Below are 19,777 nucleotides of genomic sequence, written 5' to 3' on the forward strand. Positions count from 1 at the left end.
TGGGAATATAAAGATATTTTTGTGGTTTTTGTCAAAGATGTGTTTCCATTTCTCTCAGAAATGCCCATCCTCTAATAAATTATGGAAGATTTTGAATTTGATTTGTGTGAGAACTAAATTGAGTCTTTTCTTTTCATTTGAAAACACCGTTTGACTTCAGTGACAGTTTAATATGATCAATATGATCATATGATCAATTTATTGGATAAGTGCCACATACACAAATGTTTCTGAACACTCGAAAACGTTTTTCTTCTTTTTTTAAGTCAGAAAATATACTGTGCAAGAAATGCCACAAAATGTGAAAGGCATAAAAGCCTTGGAACTATGGATTATGATTCTTTGATTCTTTTCGCCGCTGAGGTCACCCATTGTGATTGTGCGCTGTTTTCTGGATAAATATTAATGAAAAAAGTCTCAAGCTTTTTTTTCTTCTCTCTTTCCTTTTTCTCCCACACAGGTCTGCATTTCCTATTTGGACTTGTTTTACTTTTTCTTTTAGTTTTCAAGTTATTTCGGTAAACTTTAATGATCTTTTTGTTTAACTGACTTTGTATTTTTATGCCTATATATAAAATACAAAATAAAAAAAGAATAATCTCTACATAGTCTGTAAATGTTGTTTTCTGTTTCTTTGAATATTGCTGTTCTAAATGATTCAGGGTAATTTGTCTCCTTTCCTTGGATAAAGGTTGGTTCATCTTCACTTAAAGTGGAAGTAAAACATTTTTTACATTCATATTTTCTGTGCAAATATACTGAATAAACACACCATTCTGATTCATGTTGTATTGTGGAAGATCAATTGAGCAGCAGAATTAACTAGCTTTCATCCATCTCGGGCGTGACATTTTGCCGCTTGCTGTTGTCTGGAAATGACGTCAGAGTAGCTTGGTGCTCAGGAAACGACCAATCATGGGTCACCTGTTTTCTGGGTTTTGGAAAATGTGTGTGACCCGAAAGATTTGTCCACCCCTGCAATAGACGTTTGATGTAACACGTACTGTATAGTCGATCGACGTTTGTTTGTGGCGACCTGCTACAGACCCTTTCATTATAGTGCTACGCTTAAAGACACGAGCGACACCCAGCGGTCATGTACTACATTACAGTAGACGTTCTCAAAATTCCACTTAGTCATAGTCAATGCTGTATGCGGTACTTTGTATGTGCGTGTTTGGCGTGCTTGTAAGTTACAGCTACAGTAGATACCTAAATATACATATTTTTTATTTCAACATTTTTAATAACCAAGAGAACATCGAAACAACACCGGGGAAAACTCAGGAAACACGGCTTCGAGTGTGGTGTCTTCCCACTTTCGAGAAGAAGATTGAGCGCCATTTGTATAAAATGATCATGCGTTAATGATTAGACCGGCTTATATATATATATATATATATATATATATATATATATATATATATATATATATATATATATATATATATATATATATATATATGTATATATTTATTATTATTTTATTTTTTTTACAAAAATGATGAATGATGAAGTTTAATTGAACAAAATTTTCATTTTCAAGATCGGGACAAAATACAATGACGCATTCAACGAAAATTACACTCCTCAGAGGGGTGATACTATAAGAATTCAGAGAAAACAAGGCATTTGCACTTTAAGTCTGTCATAGATGTTGTTCTTGAGATGGAGGATTTAGGATTCCTTGCTTTGTGTCTTTAAAATCCTTCCTACAATGTCAGCGATAACTAGTTTCTCTCAAGGATGTCTTAGCTTAAGATATTTTCATGTGGCCTTAAAAGAGGTTTATACAGAAGTGTGGAGCTGCCAATGTGGCATAAACATTTTCACTGGCAAATTAACAAACCTTTACTTTGTTTTGACAGTTGCACACTTTTTTTTAATTACAGCTGCACACTTCTGTATGTCTTCTTTTAGGGTTTATGACACAGTGATCATCATAGAATAGATGCAAAGAAAGAAAGAAAGAAAGAAAGAAAGAAAGAAAGAAAGAGGCAATAAATCAACACAAACAAACAAACAAACAAACAAAAAAGACTAAATTGTTTCCCTTTGCAATATAAGGCTGATTTGAAATGCAATGATGAATGTAAATACACTTACATGGACTTTGTTCTTGAATTGCTTTGTATCATGAAGCATCTTTCTCTAAACTCCCAGACAGCACTATCTTAGACCTCTGAACCTGATTTGATGTGACTGACTGAAAACGGACTTGCTACTAAAGCTTTATACCTGCGATTATCTTGTGAATACACGTCATTTCCAAAGACAAAAACTCATTCAAACAAAAGAAAAAATCAATTCCCCCTTGTGTCATGATAAATTAATCCATTAAAAGGCAATGTAAATATAACCTAACAAAAAATGCTGTCAATGGTGCATCAAAGCAGCCAGCTACAGTTGAAGTGTGATGAGGAGGAGGGTGTGAGGGTGCAGCACACTTGCATGCTGCTCTCATTAAACTCCATCAGGGTGAAGTTCCCCGGCTCATGCACCACCACGCTGACAATAAAATAGAAACACACATCAACTCATGATGGATGAACATATATAAATTGTTTTGATATCCCCCTGTTCATTGCCTAGTAAAAATTCCAGACCCTCCCATCCATAGTTACAAATCAATATTTCATACCTGTGGTAAAGTTGTGCACAGCAGGTGAGCAGTTGTGTGGCTACCGTCACATTGGTGCTGTTGAATGTGCTTCTGAGGTAGTAGGGGCAATCAAGCTTGGGGATGTACAGCGTGCCTGCAAGCACACACACATCTCATCACAGAAGAACCATATGTGGTTTCTTTAAGTCAAAATCGTCACCGCCCGGTAGTGAAGCCATGTCATCTCACCCAGATAAGTTGTGAAGAAAGATATCATTAAGTATGAATGACTTAGAATGACTGAAGATACCGTATTTTATCATACCGCTGTGTGATCTAATAGGCACACATTCATGTAATAATAAATTGGATTAAGGAAAAACACAGAAAAATGAACACATAGATTGTAGGTATTGTCTTTTAGATACCAACACATTATCAATGTTATACCTATGAAATAAATACTGTATTGCACTTCCGTTACATTGTGGAGTATTCCAGTATTCAAGCATATAAGGTGTCAGATTAACTGATTAATTGCGGTCAATTAATTACAGTCATATTTTATTTATTTATTTTTTAAATCACGTGAATCTAAATTTTTAACTTTGCTTTGCACAGGAGCAGCTCAACATTAGCCTGAGACATAAATGCAAAGCACCCAGCGGTGATTGCAGCCACAGCTAATAATAGTAACAAAGACAATAATGTAGGGAGCCATAGCAAAGCTCCTTGCCAAACTAAACTTGAGACCACTCAGCATTAAACCAAGTTGGTACAAAAAATCTGATGTACTACACTTTGCATGTTCTGTATTGAGGTTTTCAATACAAGTTTACGTCAAGTGGACTATTGTATGTATAGACTGTTTTCGTCACATACAATGTGAATGAACGTGCGAGCCTGTAATTCAAATTGAGTTCACTCGCTGCAATTACGGGCTGTTATGTTCCAGAAAGCTGACACAATAACTCATCATAAGTAATAATAACTCATTAATTCAAAGATCAGACACTAAGTGAAGGGACAAATGGATCCCAGATTTATTCATATCTTCAGTCTAGTCATATTAATATGACATATGCGCGTGAATATTCATGCAAATGTGTTCCCAATAGGATGATTCAAATCCAACTGTAAGAAGTGATGGCGCATACGCAACAGTACATCTTTTGTTTGCCACTTACCAAGAAGCTTACGCTGCCATGTGCTGAAGCATAAATAATATTAATTGTTCATAAGTGTGAAATTTGAATGAAGCATAGGCAGTCACCTGCAACACAGGCCGTCATGAAACAGGATACGCTCCCTGCGATCAGGGCTCGAATGCCGCACGTGGTGAAGTCGCTTTGTCTCTCTGGAGCCATTGAACCTGCAAAAATAACAACATTAATAATAAGCAATTTTATTTTTTCTCGTGGTGCGAGATTTGTGGTCGTCACTCACTCATCACTGCTATCGACATGCCTAAAGAGGCCAAGTTGGAAAAGCCGCACAAAGCGTATGTTGCAATGGTTTCAGAGTGGACCTGTGAAAAAGAAATCCATCCTGTCTTGTTATACATTCGGTACGTTTGATTGGTGGGTTGATTTAAGATTACGGGTTATCATAGACTGAGAGATAGGGTTTTAGGTGGGTAGAAGTACGGTTAGCTGGGTTAGAAGCGGTTCTCAAATGGGGTATGTGGGATGGTGTAAGGTTGCAGTTACGGTTGGGTTTAACGTTTGGTGATGGGTTAAGCAATTAAAGGTAGGGTATGAGAGTAGGGGTGAGATGGCTTTGGGGGCAAAGGTAGGGGTTAAGGTAAAAATTGCAGAGAGCAAAATAAAAAGAAGACAACCTTACAGAAATGTATTGTTTTACGTCGTTGACGTACTCCGGCCCGCCAGCTTTGCGATTCTTGATCAATAGCGAAAGCTTCTGATAGGCCACAATTTCATTGAGGAAGGTCTTAATGCCCACCAGCTCGGCCACCACAAAGCTGTCCTCCCATGAAACTCCCATGATCAAGGCCAGGGGCATGAAGACGTAGGAGCACATCAGCTGTAAGACGACAAATTGATGGACTTGATTTTACTTTGACTCAACATCCGATAACCTGAGCTCATTTAGTGTGCAGCCTTTACTGAGAAGCTGAGCTGCGGGTAGTCAAACATGCCCCCCAGCCAGGTGAGCGCGGCATCAAAAACGGCCAACAGCGACATAAAGGACAGGAGGTTGACCACCACATTGGCCACCAGGCTTGCAGCAAAGATGGCTCCTTTCGATGCTGCATCCAGCAGATTGGTGCTTTCCCTGAAGAAAACGTTTCAAAAGACAAAAAGAGCCCCACCCCCATTCATCACTGGTTATTAAGGAGTTCGTCAATTGTTTTCTTCGTGGACTGTCGCCTCAGCTATTTACAGTATGTACTTTAAATTGCAGTCGCTCAAAGATCATGCTTAACGTTTTACTTTTGTATCGACTGACTTTTTAAATAAAAGATCTCGCATAACCTTTTTGACTTTCATTCCACTTATTCAAATTCGGGGGTTTATTTACCCTTTTCTCAGCTGCTCTGCCTTCTTTCTGTAAGGTCAAAAAATGACACAAGATGGCACTAAAGTCCAGGCTGCTAAGTAACAGCAAAAGGTCAAAGGGGAACAATGTTGAAATGATACGTCTCAATACTTTATTCAAACTTTTTTATGTCTGATAGGAGCTAATTCATTAGCTGGTTATTTAGGGGAACTGGCATTTGTGGAGCATTTGTTTTTAAATGACTCAACTGCAAGATATTTATTCTTAATCTGAATTTATTGTAATGAAACCTCAGTATTATTGCATAGTTTGATATCTTTACAGTCTGAATTATTAATACAAGCAATTATAAACATTTTTAGGAGTGTTTCCAATACAGCACTTATGTTTCTTTGCCATTCATGGCTACTTATCCACTCAACTTGCCTATACTGTTTTTACCTTTTTTTTCTTACCCTTTAATTTTGATGGACCAACTTGATTTTGTGCTTGGCGTCTCCGTTTCTGGCCAGAACATTTTAGAGACGACCAGTGAGGCGGGAGCGGACATCAACGATGCAGTCACCAAGTGTGTAGCTTCCACCTTCACAAAAAGAAGGGAATATTTGTGAAATACATCTCTTACATGACCCAACAATCTTGATTTTGATATGCAGTACCATCAAAATATGTAATAGGCAAACCGTTAACAGGTTTTCCCCACAACCAGCACGCCTGATTTAATTAACGGCGTTATCAGGCTTCTGCAAACCTTGCTGGTGATCTGATCATTTAAATAACGTGTGTTGGAGAGAAAAATAAGGGGAACATTTGAAAACATGCCCGATTGAGGCTCTCGAGAACCGGACCTGGCTTTACACAATCAGCATATTTGGGGCCAATCACATTTGCTGATCAGCGAGTTTGAAAAATAACCGATAACCAATTACCATTCCAATCACAAAAGGGGGAAATATGTCTATTATTTATTTATATAATATTTGTGGCGCAAAGAATCTAACAATAGTTGTCATGCCCAAAACTAAGAAGGGTATGAGCGCGCGTTAGTTAGTTCATTTAGTTCAAGAAAACATGATGAGATTTTTTTTTCAAAATTTGTAGTATAAAATAGTACCCAGCATAACCAGTTTTCCCAGTGTTTACTTATTGCTGTTCAGACTGCAACAACATTTATGAACCAGCGTGTTAATGTAATTCAAAAGGAGGGCCATGTTCATTTTTCTTTAACATCTGAGATATTTCCTGATACTGAATAGTTTGAACAACATGCATACTGCTACTTTTAGCTGTGGTGTATTTTTTTTCATTGTTTACAAACTGCACTTGTCTGATCTGTCAATATTTTACCATCATTTTCTTCAACTAGAAAACCGAGACATCGACACAGGCAATTTGAAAGTAAACACAGGGTCCTGTATTTCTCCTGAAGGCTTGCAGATATTGAGCTTTGTGTGTTTTTTAATTACATATCTTATGCTTGTTTAAAAAAAAAAAGGTTTTAGACAACTCCCCATAAAATTGGTTGAGATGAAGTGGTCAGAACCACAGAACACACATTTGAGTCATCCTGATTTCTACGAACTTTCAGGCTGTCAGCATCGAAACAAGTAATTTGCGTCTATTAAACTGAAAGTTAAACCGACTGCCCTCACCAGCCAACATAGAGCACTTGAAAGCGTCTCGCTAACAACCTATTCAAACTAGAGGCTGTACTAAATGCTGGCAACATGCACTGTAATAACATGCCAGCATAATTAAGTTTTTACTGCCCTGAATTGGCGATTGAATGTGCCGTAGTGTTACTTTAAATGTTACTGTTGTTTGTATCTCAGCGCAAATTGTGATTCTGCAGCAGCAACAGGTTGTGAGGAATAAAGTAAGCCGTCACAACATGCCCCTGGGAACAACTTTAAAATAAACCCCCTCATGTCAAAACACAAGCAATTATGTCCATACATTATTTGGAACAAATATACTGTATGTATGTATGTATGTATGTATGTATGTATGTATGTATGTATGTATGTATGTATGTATGATTGTATGTAGGAGGTATGTATGAAGGTATGCATGTACAGTATGTACTGTGCTCGAGGTGCAAATGTTCAGCAGATTCTAGATTTGAATGTTTATGCCTCACCCCAAAGGAAACGAAGACACCCAAGAGGCTGCCGGCAATGCTGGCGAAGCCTCCCGTCATCACGGCATGGATCTCGGACAGGGTGAGCTCATTGACATAGGGTCGAATCAACAGGGGGGTTTCTGTCTGAAACACGTCGATTTGAAGTGAGGATGATGATTAAGAGGGGGATTTGGTGGTGGCATATTTTTGTTGTCATGGTAACGCACCTGCCCAAGGAAAATATTTGCAGCTGCGGCCATGGATTCGACCGGAGACGTTCCCATGGTAACTTGCATTATGAAGCCGATCTGTCGACAGGAAGTGCAATTTGAGGTGTTCTTGGCATACTGTGCTTTTCTATTCTAAGTCATTGACCAGTACTGCTGCTTTCTCACCTTGCTGACCAGCCACTGCATGAAGCCCAGATGGTAGAGCATTGAGATGACGGCGCTCAGAAAAACCAAGATTGGCATCACCTGTGTGAAAAACATGTAGAAACAATACACTTTGTACATTTTCTCCATGAATGAATGTCATAATGCACGTACCTTGAAGATAAAGAAGTGCTCCGTGTAATTTTCCCCAAAGACAAAACGAGAGCCGACATCTGAGTAGGATAAAAAGGTCTGCAGAGAAAACATTTAATCACAGATTTATGTCTACAAAATCCAGGTAACATGTATATTTATTTTATATTTCACAAAGAAAAACATCATTGCCATGTGTCACCAGTTTGATACACACATATAAGAAAAATGTGCTCAAATTACCTTCACTCATGTCACTTTTAAGTATTATTTTGATCTGGGTGAAGACTGATTTTGGTATTGATTTCCTAATAATTATTTGCATGGATTTAGGAAGTAAGAGTACAGATAAATACCAAAATGTATTTCTCTAAGGTTTCAAATGATCAGCTCTACAATATCCATCCATCCAATTTCCATAGCCGCTTATCCTCACTCGGGTCACCAGCTTGCTGGCGCCTATACCTGCCGTCTTTGGGCAGTAGGCGGGGGATACCCTGGATCGGTTACCGGCCAATCGCAGTGCACACAAAGCCCAACAAGCATTCACACTCACGATCACATCCGAGGACAATTCAGAGTGTCCGATGTGCCCACCATGCATGTTTTTGGAATGTGGGAGGAAGCCGTCCACTAAGAGAACATGCACACTCCAGGGCCAAGGCCAGGGTGAGCTGGAATTGAACTTGGTACCGACTAAACACTCATCCACTGTGCAACCAACCTCTCCAAAATTTCTGGGTAATTTTTTGTGTGTGTCTGTGTGTTTATGCACATGTACCCGCTTGCCTGTATATACCTCAACACACTGACCGAGCCAGTTCAATGCTTTCAAGCCAAAGGAGGTCCTGAGAACGAAAAGTCCAAAGACAAACTGCATTCCCAGTCCACAGAGCAATGCTTGCCAGGTCCACTAAAACATAAAAATCAATACACGTTCAATGGGCAAGTCAAGTTTATCTGAGTCACTGTACACCGAGAGTGGGCAAACTCAATGTTTCGTCATTTTGCGGGTGTGATTTAAACTTTCATGGATCCAATCAAATCATTCCCTGTCAAATCTTAGGTGTTTATTTCATATGGCATTGACTTCTCGCATTTGCTGTGCTTTGGAGTTGTTTTTTTTACTTGTGTGAAGCACACTGAATTGTCTTGTGTGTGAAATGTGCAATAAAAATGAAGCTGTTTTTGCCTTGTCTTCTTCTGGATAACTTCTTTTTATTGAAACTGTGTTTTCTTCAGATTTGGGTTTATTTGAAAAATGTACCATTCTTAGTTCCGAGAGCCATGAGCTTTTCAGAACAAATCTAAAATCTATTATTTGACTTCTTGACTCACAGGAAGCCATCGTAAAGAATTCTGGGCCAGTGTAAAGTCATCCAGTTTTCTAGTAGCAGTAAGACCTCAAATAACAGGATTCAGGACCAGCTGGCAGATTGCTTTTTTTTTTTTCTGTCACAAGTCTGTGAAAAACCCTGTTCAAATAGTCCAATCTACCGAAAATAAATGCGTGAACCACCTTGTCTGTTTCTTGTTTGTACGGAGGCGCTTTGATTTGATATATTTTACAGATTTACTTCGGGTGGCAATTTCCAGTCTGTGTGTGTTTTTGTGTGTGTAACATGCATGTGACCTACTCTGAAAGGATGCTTGGAGAAAAGCATCATGAGAAAGGTGAGAATCAGCAAACCGAAGAAAGAAACCAGTTGCCTTTTTCCTTGTTTGGCTATATCCAGTGCCAGCCACAAAACAAGGCCCACCAGCACACACACAAGAATCAGCCTGCAGAGAGAAGAGACAAAAAAAAGAAGAAAAAAAATCCAACATCTAGACTATACACATGCTGCAGCATCGATCAGAGCTGGAGAACAACTTTTTTTCATGTTATGTGGCCTTGTAGTATTCGTGTCTATGATATGAGGGATTTATGACCCCCAATAGCCATCTTTTTAAAAACTGACAAAACCACATACTGCAATTAAAGAGAATGTAGAAAATTGTAATATTCTGTCACTCTTTTTAGTTAAATTATGCAGGGTTTAGCAATCTGAGGGAAGTAAAATAAAGACGTATGAAAACGCATACAATTCTTTTGTGGTAAAATATGCCTAATACAATATGTTTTATTATACAAGAGTTGCTCAACAGTTTGTGTTTACATGACACAAAGCAGAGAGAGAGTATGCAAACTCCACACAGAAGTCAGAATCCATGTCTCTGATATCATTTCTTACCGTCTGAGCCAAATCCAGTGTTTGCCGACCAGCTCCCTGACAGGAAGCAGCCCCGCCCATATCCGGCCACCGTAGCGTCCAATCAGCCAATCCCACGTGAGGAAGAAGAACACCATTAAGGTTATGACCAGCGCCACCATAGCCCGGCGAAAGTTCAGCACGCAGGCCACGATGACTGCGACAACCCAGCCTGGAACACACGGCTAGTTTAATACCTCCTTGCGCATCCGTGGCAGGGGTGTAACATATTAAACAATTTACTTTGTAAGGGGAGTTTACAACTTGTAGGGTCTTGAGTTAACAAAGAGCACTCACATGCCGAAATCCCGAGCTGAAGGAGGAACCTCAGTTTGTCTCGGTGTTGGACGCAAAAGACTTTCATTAATTCTACTTTCCTCATCAGCAGGCTGCGCACACAAAGAGAGAATAAAAAATAAAGTATAAAGGGAACTCACGACGACAATGTTAGGTACACATTCATGTCTAATTAGGTCAAATAGGAAAAAGAAAAATAATCATGCCTGTGTTTTTTGTTTATATATGTGCCTTAAGATAGGATCAGATAAATTCACTCTATGATCACCCTTGTATCTTAAAACATTACTTCTCATTGAACTGAATGCTAAAACAAAGAGTCTCTCCCAATCTCCACAGAAAACACCAAAATTCATTTTTTTTTCCACAAGAAAATTTGCACCCAATGGTAATTTAGTGTATAGAAACATTGTAATAAAGTTTGATTCCAAAGATGTATTTATTTTAAACTATAGCTGTATGAGTGTGACACTTTTGGGAGGAAAGCTATATAATTACCTAACTACAGACCTTGTTTGTGGTGTCACTCTTTTTCCTAAATCTATTTGTGTGTGTTGATGGTTGAATGAGATACACAAACTTAGCGGGTTGTCCCTTTATGAAGTTAGGTTGACGTCACATCAAATATGGTGGACAAGCTTAAGACAAGACGTAGATGTTTATGCAAACAACCATGCAAACTCACAAACACACCTTAGGGCAATTTGGAGTGTCACATACACTTACCACGCACCTGAAGAAAAAAACGAGGAGAACATGCAAACAGGAAGGAACACGCAAACTCTACACAGGAGCTGGAATTGAGCTGGCTACCACACGGCCCAGTAAATATGTGATTATTTTTGTATTATTATTAATATTAGTTAATCAATTGATTAGTTAATATTTGATGAACCAATATTTGATTTTAGTTAATTATGTGATAATTGGTAAGCTGAGCTGTCATATCACGCAATTGTTATGTCACAAAACGTTTTTGCATAAAACCTAGTTTGTTGCTTTTTTCTGGAACAGCCCTTCAATGTTAAGAGGGAGGCTTTTTGCATCTTAGCATTTGAGAATAACGAGAATAATGAGTATATTGCACATTTTGGATATACTTTTCAAACCGACAGTGTTTTAATACTGTTTTAATGAATGCCGTGTAACCAAGTCAATACAACATATTTTTTTAAACATTTTTTTTTGCTACAAAATCAAGATCAGTAGATTTTATGAGCTATGCTGTATGCTTGTTAGATTTTCATATTTTTAACAGTGCTTAAGATTGAGTACACCTGAACTGTGGCGGCCAATCACAGAGCAGAGAAAAATAACCATTGAGACTCACAAACACACCTGAAGAGATTTGGAGTGTCGGATCGACAGGTCCTACCCTACATGTTTTTGGGACTGTGGGAAGAAACCAGGGCAACGGGAGCAAACCCAAACTCCTCACAGGAAGGCCGGAGTCGGAATCAAACCCGTGCAGTCTCCTGCCATTCCACCCACCAAAGAAGTCCACAATATTCTCATTCCAGAACTGGAGGACAGTTCAGCTTGAAATGATTTCATAGATCAATAAATACATTCACTCTAATCACAGTAACAGGGTTGCAAATCTGAGCTCATAATTAGCTTTCTCTCAGGTGTACAAACTATCTGGTTAGCTCGACGATACTGCTGACCAAGAGGACAAACGTATCTATGTAAATGAGCAAGAAAAAAATTAAATAATTATTATCTTATTCTGATTATATGCATAAGAATGTTGCATGAGATAGAGTTAGGCATTCAAGTCATGGTTCCTCTTTTTTTAAAAAAACGAAAATTAGAAGACCTTTGCTCTACCCATTCTTTTGGAAAACTGTTTGAGGATGTTACAGTAAGTCCAGCGAATTGCGTGATTCATCGCTTTCTTCTTGCATGTATGTTGTGGAACACTCGCCCATGATTGATAGTTATCATTGGAAATGTTATGTTTATTAAAACAAATGTTCCACAATTGCAAGAGACAGCAATGAAACAAATATTACCAACCCAAAAATAATGCAATTTAAATTCCATTTCAACTGTTTCATTTGAAATTCAGTTAGGTCATTACAGGATGTGGGACAAGAGAAAATGTCATTTTTGGGGGTACTCCAGACTTGTTTAGCATTTTCAAAACAATTTTCACACATTCATCCTTAGTTTTTCAGAGGGATTTGTTCACAGGACATTTACTCAGAAACTGCATGTTTTGGTATTTTGTGTGTAGATTCTTTGAAGTTTGATAGGTGTGATGTAAAATGTCCTCCAATTCTGGAATGACCCATGAATTGTACTAACTAACTAACTAACTAACTAACTAACTAACTAACTAACTAACTAACTAACTAACTAACTAACAAACTAACTAATTAATTAATAAGAAAAAAATCCTGGACTTTCTGGTGTTAATGTGTGGTTAAATGAGCCTTATCCACAATAATCATGAAATTATTTAATGTTTAAAATATTAATCGTTTTACCCCTTATATTCCAACACATTAGAGTACCTAATAATGTGGCTAGTGAATATGTAACTATTTGAAAAAAGACCCACAAACTGTAATTGTGACGGTTCGACTTTTTCTCAGCATCTTCATCAATGATGGAGTCCATGTCAACGCACACCTTCTCCTGCAGCACACACACACACGCGCACACGCACAAACACACACATGCGCACACACACGCACACACAGCCAGAGGAGAATATTAAAACCCTTGTTTGCACAAGATTCCGGCTAGTATGTTCACACAAAAAGCGCATGAAAAACACCAAAGCTAATTTGTCTATTACAACAGCAAGCCAACTGCACAAGAAAATATGTAAATTTGAGGAAGAAGTTACAATTTTGAAGGGCAAGGAAAAAAAAGTACATTTTATAAATAAAATGTGGTTTTAAAGGAAAAGGTCATACACATTCAAGTAAAGCTTGTTCACCCTCTAGAAAGGTTCAATACATTTCTGTTTTTTATTTATTTATATATTTATTTACGTATTTTGCCTCCATGACCACCTCATGCAACTTTTCCACTGCTGAGATCTCGGAGCGCTCAGCATAGCGCATCCCGACGGGCCTTGCTGTCTGTCTCCGCCTGTCAATCAATTGTATTGTATGTTTTTTGGACGGTTCGAGCTTGTTGAGTCAAAATTTGATATTTTGCAGGAGTAATGACAATATCCATCTATCTATCTATCTATCTATCTATCTATCTATCTATCTATCTATCTATCTATCTATCTATCTATCTATCTATCTATCTATCTATCTATCTATCTATCTATCTATCTATCTATCTATCTATCTATCTAATCATATCATGATATTTTATATCATGATATTTTATACTACTTTTGCATGGGTGGTAGGAGTGCTTACTATTGTCATCAGGCCTCTCGCTAATCATGTTTATCTGCTTGGGTGGGGCCGCTGTTGAGAACGCAGAATAAGCAAAGGAATGCTTACAAAACATCAATGAAGAGAAATAACAATTTGTGGTAGTTAGGGTTAGAAATATTGATGAAATCTCCAGAAAGTTGAATTTCCATGATACAAGCCCTTAAATACTTTTTAAAGTACGACTGTCATCGCAAGTAAAACAAAGTTCTGTGTATAAGTAAAACAGATATGAAATAATGCTCCAAAAATGGACGCAAAATCCAACTAGAACATCTGAACTTTATTTGAGGTAAAGATGCACTTTAAATTAGTGTCGGGTGACATGTTATAAGCGTTTTTATACTGTCCATATTGATATTCCCCCTTTAATTAAAAAGAAGAGTATTAAATGGATTAAAGACAGAATATGACACAATTCTTATCTACCAACAAGCTAAAATAAACATCCATCCTCTGTACTGCTTACTCTCAGAAGGGGATTAGTATGCTTAACATTAAAAAAAAAAGCTTAAGAAAGAAAAAAAAACTACAAACAAAGTACTTGTATTTAAATGTTTTAAAGTCATACTTTCAGTCATATTTTCACAAGAGACACACAACGAGATAAAGTTCGTTTTTCTTTCTTTTTTTGGGGGGAGGGGGAGGGGGTCGGGAAAAACTAACTATTCAAGGTCAAACATTTGATACATTTTCCAGAAAAACTGTTGTGAAAAATAGTTCTACAGTATTTTACAGAAAAAGGGACTGCATGTTTAATAAAAGCAAAAATACTTAAAAACCCCAAAGTTGTTTGCATTATAGACAAAACGTTTGGATATTTTTTTTAGAAAAGACACATTTGAGAAAGCTATCTTAACAATGCTCCTACCTGAGCGTCAAAGGCTCCATTGTGTTTTCCCTTTTTTTGCCTCCCAATCATTTCCATCATATTTGTGCTCCACTTTCACCGCAAAGACACCACAGGAGCCGCACGCGCGCACACGCACGCACATACACACCCACACACATACACTTTTCTCCATAAAATTACTCCTCCCGCTCTATGCGATTGGGTCTCCGGGTACTTTTCATTCCACCTAATGAGATGTCAACAGCAGACACTAGAGGGCAGCGTCGCATCAATGAGTTCACCTTCGCTCATTCAAGTCGGTACGTCTATAAACACGAAATGAAATAAACACGTAATGTAATACAATATTAAGATATGAAGACAAAACTTACATAACAAAATACTTAAAATAAAATTATGTATATTATCTAATGAAAACAAAATATTTTTAACTGTCATTTAGAAACATAAAAACAATGCATACAAAATATAATAAAAATCTTACAAAATACACTTAGGCAAATATTTGTTTAATTGTGGCATCTGTAAAAAAAAAATATATATATATGACAAGTATATTGTATGCACTACATTTTATACCATCCATTTTTTTTTTACAGCCGTTTATCCTCACAAGGGTCGAATGCTTGCTGGTGCCTATCCCAGGTGACTTTGGGCAGTAGGTGGGGGACACCCTGAACTGGTTGACAGTCAATTCCAGGGCACACAGAGACCAACAACCACTCAGGCACCCAATCACATCTAAGGAGAATGACACTCAACATAAAAAAATAAACACAACACTTTTGTTTTTGCTTCCATTTTTCATGAGATGAACTTAAAGATCCAACTGAAATGTGCAGTTTTGTTTCACAGTAAAATGCCACAGATGTTGTGTCATCCATCCATGAACATCACCTTATGTTTCAGCAAGAAAATGCACGGCCCCATGTTGCAATGATCTGTGCACAAATATTGGAAGCTGAAAATGTCCCAGTTCTGACTCACATGTCACCCGTTCTCGGTGACTGATGAGCATCTTTATGTGGCACACATGTGAGGTGGGATGGATTGGCTCAGCAAAGCAGAAGTGCTCACACACAATCACACATTTAGACAGATTTGTGAACGATCTTTGAGAGAAATACAATATTGTGTATTTGGAATGATTTTTACATCTTTAAGTCCATCTCATGAAGAATGGGAGCAAAAACAAAAGTGTTGAGTTTATTTTTTTGTTGAGTGCAGTCCAATACACCTGCCATGCATGTTCTTTGGAGTGTGTTAGGAAGTCGGAATGCCCTCGGTGAACCCATGCGGGCTCTGGGATACAACTGCACACAGGAAGGCCGAAGCGAGGTGGATTTGAACTCGGGTCCCTGACTGTGAAGTGGACGTGCTAAGCACTGCACCGCCTACATTATATACCGTTAAGTAGAAATAAAATAAAATGAAGAATTCAAAACAAACTCCATCCAAGCATCCATCCATTTTGCAGAGTCCGCATCACAGCAGACTTTATATTGACGCGCCTGTCAATCTCCGGCTCCATCCAGCCCTAAATCGTGAACAATATACAGAATAATTAAACTCCCCCACTTGGGGCAGGACGCAAAGAGGACAGTACACTCTTTGCTGACTGGGGACCGTGGTCTCTGATTTGGAAGTGCTGATCTTCATCCCAGCCGCTTCACACTTGGCTGCAAACCATCCCTGTGAGTGTTGGATGTCAATGCCTGAATAGCCAACAGTGCCGCATCATTGGCAAATAGCAGAGATGTAATGCAGACACTCCCAAACCGATAAGCTATAAAGTCTGTCAATCAAGGTAAAGAACAGAAACGGATAAAGGGCCCCCTTGGTGGAGTCCAACCGTCACTGGAACCTGATTTGACTTACTTCCGGCAATGCACACCAAACTCTGACATCGCTGGTACAGGCTCCTTACCGGCCAGAGAGGTGACATTGCATGTCCATAGCACCCGACTCCTTTGGCCCCTCCCACAGGTGGTGAGCCCATGGTGACGGGGATCCACATTGTCCTTTCGGCCCTTTGGTTGTAGGCCGGGCCACCGGGCACTTGCCGATGAGCCCCGCCTCAAGGCTTGGCTCCAGAGGATGGCCCCAGTGACCCACGTGTGTGCAAGGGAAACCTGAGTCCAATGTTCGCATTCATCATAAGGAGTCTCTGAGCTGACCTCAGTCTACAGTAGAACCTCACACGACCTGTTTACCACGGGTGACCCTGCCAGGGGCATAGAACCCCAGACAATCTCGCTACTCGGATCCTTGGAACATGCAAGCCACCCCTCCACCATGGTAAGGTGATGGCTCATGGAGAGATAAAAACAAACTATTAATGTAATTTCATATATACATATATATATATATATATATATATATATATATATATATATATATATATATATATATATATATATATATATATATATATATATATATATATATATATATATGTATATATGCTTATGTATGCATGTGTCACGCGTGCACTTAAAAGTCAAAGGCAAGCACTGCACCAATCCAAATGCAATTAGTGCTAAATGGAGCACAGAGAAGTGATGGACGACTTATTTGCAGGAATTATGACACATTAGTGTACATGCAGTGTGTGCAAGGCCACTACGCTTGCACCGGGGCAATAATTGCAAAGTGTTATCGCTGAGGCCCTATGAGTGGCATTAGTGATGGACGGCCATATTTCATTATGTTTGAAGCAGCCGTCACTTCTCAACAGGAAGGACACGATTAGTTGCAATACTCTGTTGTTGTGACAACCTTTTAATTAGAGCCACAGAGACACATATTATACTGTCTTTGTGTGTGTGCGGCAGTCATCCGCCGCACACACCCACGCACGCGCCGAACACTGTGAAACGCGCGCGCGCACGCGCACACACACACACACAAACAAACACACACACACACACACACACGCGCGCGCAGATGCTCCATAATTACGTGGCCTCTATTCAGCAGTACTGTCTGTGCGTCACTACAAACGTCATGTTAAAGTCACAGCAGCAGGAAAAGGAGGAAGAACATGGACGTGTGATGTCACATGCAAGGTGAAACATGAAGCACAGCTGATATGAGAAAGAAAATCTGGTTGGAAGCACCAAACCCGACCTGGAGAAATGTTGTTGTTTTTTTTGTATGAATGCATATATGGATCTGTATGTTATTTGAGTTATAGTATTTTACAAGAAAGTTGTTTTTTGAAAAATGCTTAACAATAAACACCTGCACACGTTTAAAACAAAACGGACCACCCGCATTTTTTGTTATGAGTGTAATGTCCATAATTTACTAAACAATTCAGTTATTTGTGTTTTGTGGTTGTAGACTGAAGCAATTAAGGTATTGATTTGGCACCACCTGATGGAATATTGACGCTGTTTGTTGGTTTAATTAATCAATGATTTCATCTGTATTTGAGATGTCCTGTTTTGTTTGCTGTCCTTAAATGCACCTTGTCCATAGTCAAAAGTGGAACACTAAGTATGGTACTCTCATTTAAAAAGGGAATGCTTATACGTCATTGGTTAGCACGTGTAATTTCACTTACGTTTGTTGAATTAATAATTACAATTGTTTTGGGGCATGTAAATGTGTACATGCTAGAAGTTAATGCTTTATGATCATCTGCATTTTAAGTGATTTGCTGCCATCTTGTGGCATCGGTAAGCTCTTATGAAGGATCATCGACTATTCGCAAATGACAGGGATTGGTGTCTATGCCCTGCAAATAGTGGGCTTCATCATACAGCGTTCCATATTTTAACGAAAAATGTATTTATACATTGAACAGCAAAAAAAAAAAAAATGCTGAAAAAGAAATTACAGTAGATACTGTATATCCTGTATGGATATGCAAAAGATATATGTGATCCACTCTGGCTGAAGGATTTGCATGTTGGCGGATAAAGTTTCAAGTGATCGACAAAATAGATAAGGTGGTCTAAATATCGATTTTGATTTTTCTTTATAAATACCCTCCATAAGGGTTCTAGTTCCATTTCCTGGAAGCCAAAAGGTTGAAACTGTAGTGGACAAATATTTGATTTGTAAACACAAGGGCATTAAATGCTCTTTTGTGTACATGCAAACAGTGCACCTCCCACTGAAGGAGATTGACAGTATCAGGGGGATTTAGTGGACATAGATTTGAGGCGACAAAGGAGTATATTTATATACATTTCTTGGGAAAGGGAACATATATTTGACAAATCACATGTGAGATTAAATTAAATCAAATAATAGATTCAAAAAATTAAATTTTCACAGAAAAAAAAATCTGTGCGCCTCCAAATATTTGATGGAAAAATAGATTTTAGCACTGTATGTTTTTTTTTTTATTTCACAACAACTATAGAGAAAAAATGAATTTGAGGATGTTTATATTCGGATATAATAAAATAAACTACTTTAAAACAACTTTTTCAAGGAAAATTCAGACACAATCAAAAAAATGGTCATGGGTAAAACATATTGAAGTCAAATTTGTGAAGTACATCTGAAGAGTACATTTTTGAAGGAAAAATTCAGATGTTTGAAAAGATTTTTTAAAATGTTTTCTTTAAATGTTTTTTCAATAAAGAAATTATGAAACTGAAAGATGGTTAAAAAGGCTGCATATTTTCATTAAAACATATCTGCAATATTCTTTTATGGCAAATGAAACATCTCAATGCTTTTGTGGGGAGCACCTACGTCTTTCTTGAGGGGGCAGAATGTATCATTTTGTGGCAAAATGTCATTAAAAGAAAATTGTGCTCATGGAAACATACATCACATTTGAGGATATAGAGATGGGCATTATTTTGTTTTGGGCTTCGCGGCCAAATGTGACCTCTTCCACCGCCACCGCCTCCTCCTCCTTCGCTCTCTTTCTGACAAGGACATTCCTTCTTCAAGGCAAGTCCAGTGCAGACAAACGTTAACCCTTTATGTCTCACATAGGCCTACAGACTTAGCCATTGCAAGTTGGTGTAATGTGGGTTGTATCCAGGGTTCATCATCAATGCAGTGGTGCATCTGTGCATAAGCAAATTGCAGCGATGAATATCAGTGTGTGTGTGTGTGTGTGTGTGTGTGTGTGTGTGTGTGTGTGTGAACTATTTACAATTATTGGGGGGACCTTGTAATTAAATGGGACAGTTTGGGGTGAAATAGCAAAATATGCATATTCAATCTA

The 19,777-nt window shown here is 38.3% G+C and overlaps 1 protein-coding gene across 1 annotated transcript; it reads right to left on the bottom strand.

The window, feature by feature from the left end:
* Positions 1-1,517: 1,517 nt before the first annotated feature.
* LOC148429720 (solute carrier family 28 member 3-like) lies at positions 1,518-14,729 on the bottom strand. The gene is made up of 17 exons (XM_088420586.1): positions 14,599-14,729; positions 12,887-12,963; positions 10,321-10,412; positions 10,006-10,195; positions 9,409-9,553; positions 8,571-8,684; positions 7,793-7,870; positions 7,640-7,720; positions 7,472-7,552; positions 7,263-7,388; positions 5,578-5,705; positions 4,729-4,897; positions 4,448-4,645; positions 4,049-4,130; positions 3,876-3,974; positions 2,642-2,756; positions 1,518-2,508 (listed from the first exon to the last, which is right to left on the bottom strand). Exons 1-17 carry the CDS (start codon positions 14,656-14,658, stop codon positions 2,388-2,390), a joined length of 1,956 nt encoding a protein of 651 aa, XP_088276712.1. The 5' UTR covers positions 14,659-14,729; the 3' UTR covers positions 1,518-2,387.
* Positions 14,730-19,777: the final 5,048 nt, after the last annotated feature.

Source organism: Hippichthys cyanospilos, chromosome 1 (genome assembly GCF_059441005.1).
Source record: "Hippichthys cyanospilos isolate Australia breed blue-spotted pipefish chromosome 1, RoL_Hcya_1.0, whole genome shotgun sequence".
NCBI classification, from domain to species: domain Eukaryota; kingdom Metazoa; phylum Chordata; class Actinopteri; order Syngnathiformes; family Syngnathidae; genus Hippichthys; species Hippichthys cyanospilos.

Excerpts from the sequence above, each read along its gene's own strand:
- LOC148429720 (XM_088420586.1), bottom strand. The coding sequence starts at position 14,658 with ATGATGGAAATGATTGGGAGGCAAAAAAAGGGAAAACACAATGGAGCC. Across the intron at positions 8,685-9,408 it reads TCTCCAAGCATCCTTTCAGA|TGGACCTGGCAAGCATTGCT; the intron begins GTAGGTCACATG and ends TTTATGTTTTAG. Across the intron at positions 4,646-4,728 it reads ACCCGCAGCTCAGCTTCTCA|CTGATGTGCTCCTACGTCTT; the intron begins GTAAAGGCTGCA and ends GTCGTCTTACAG.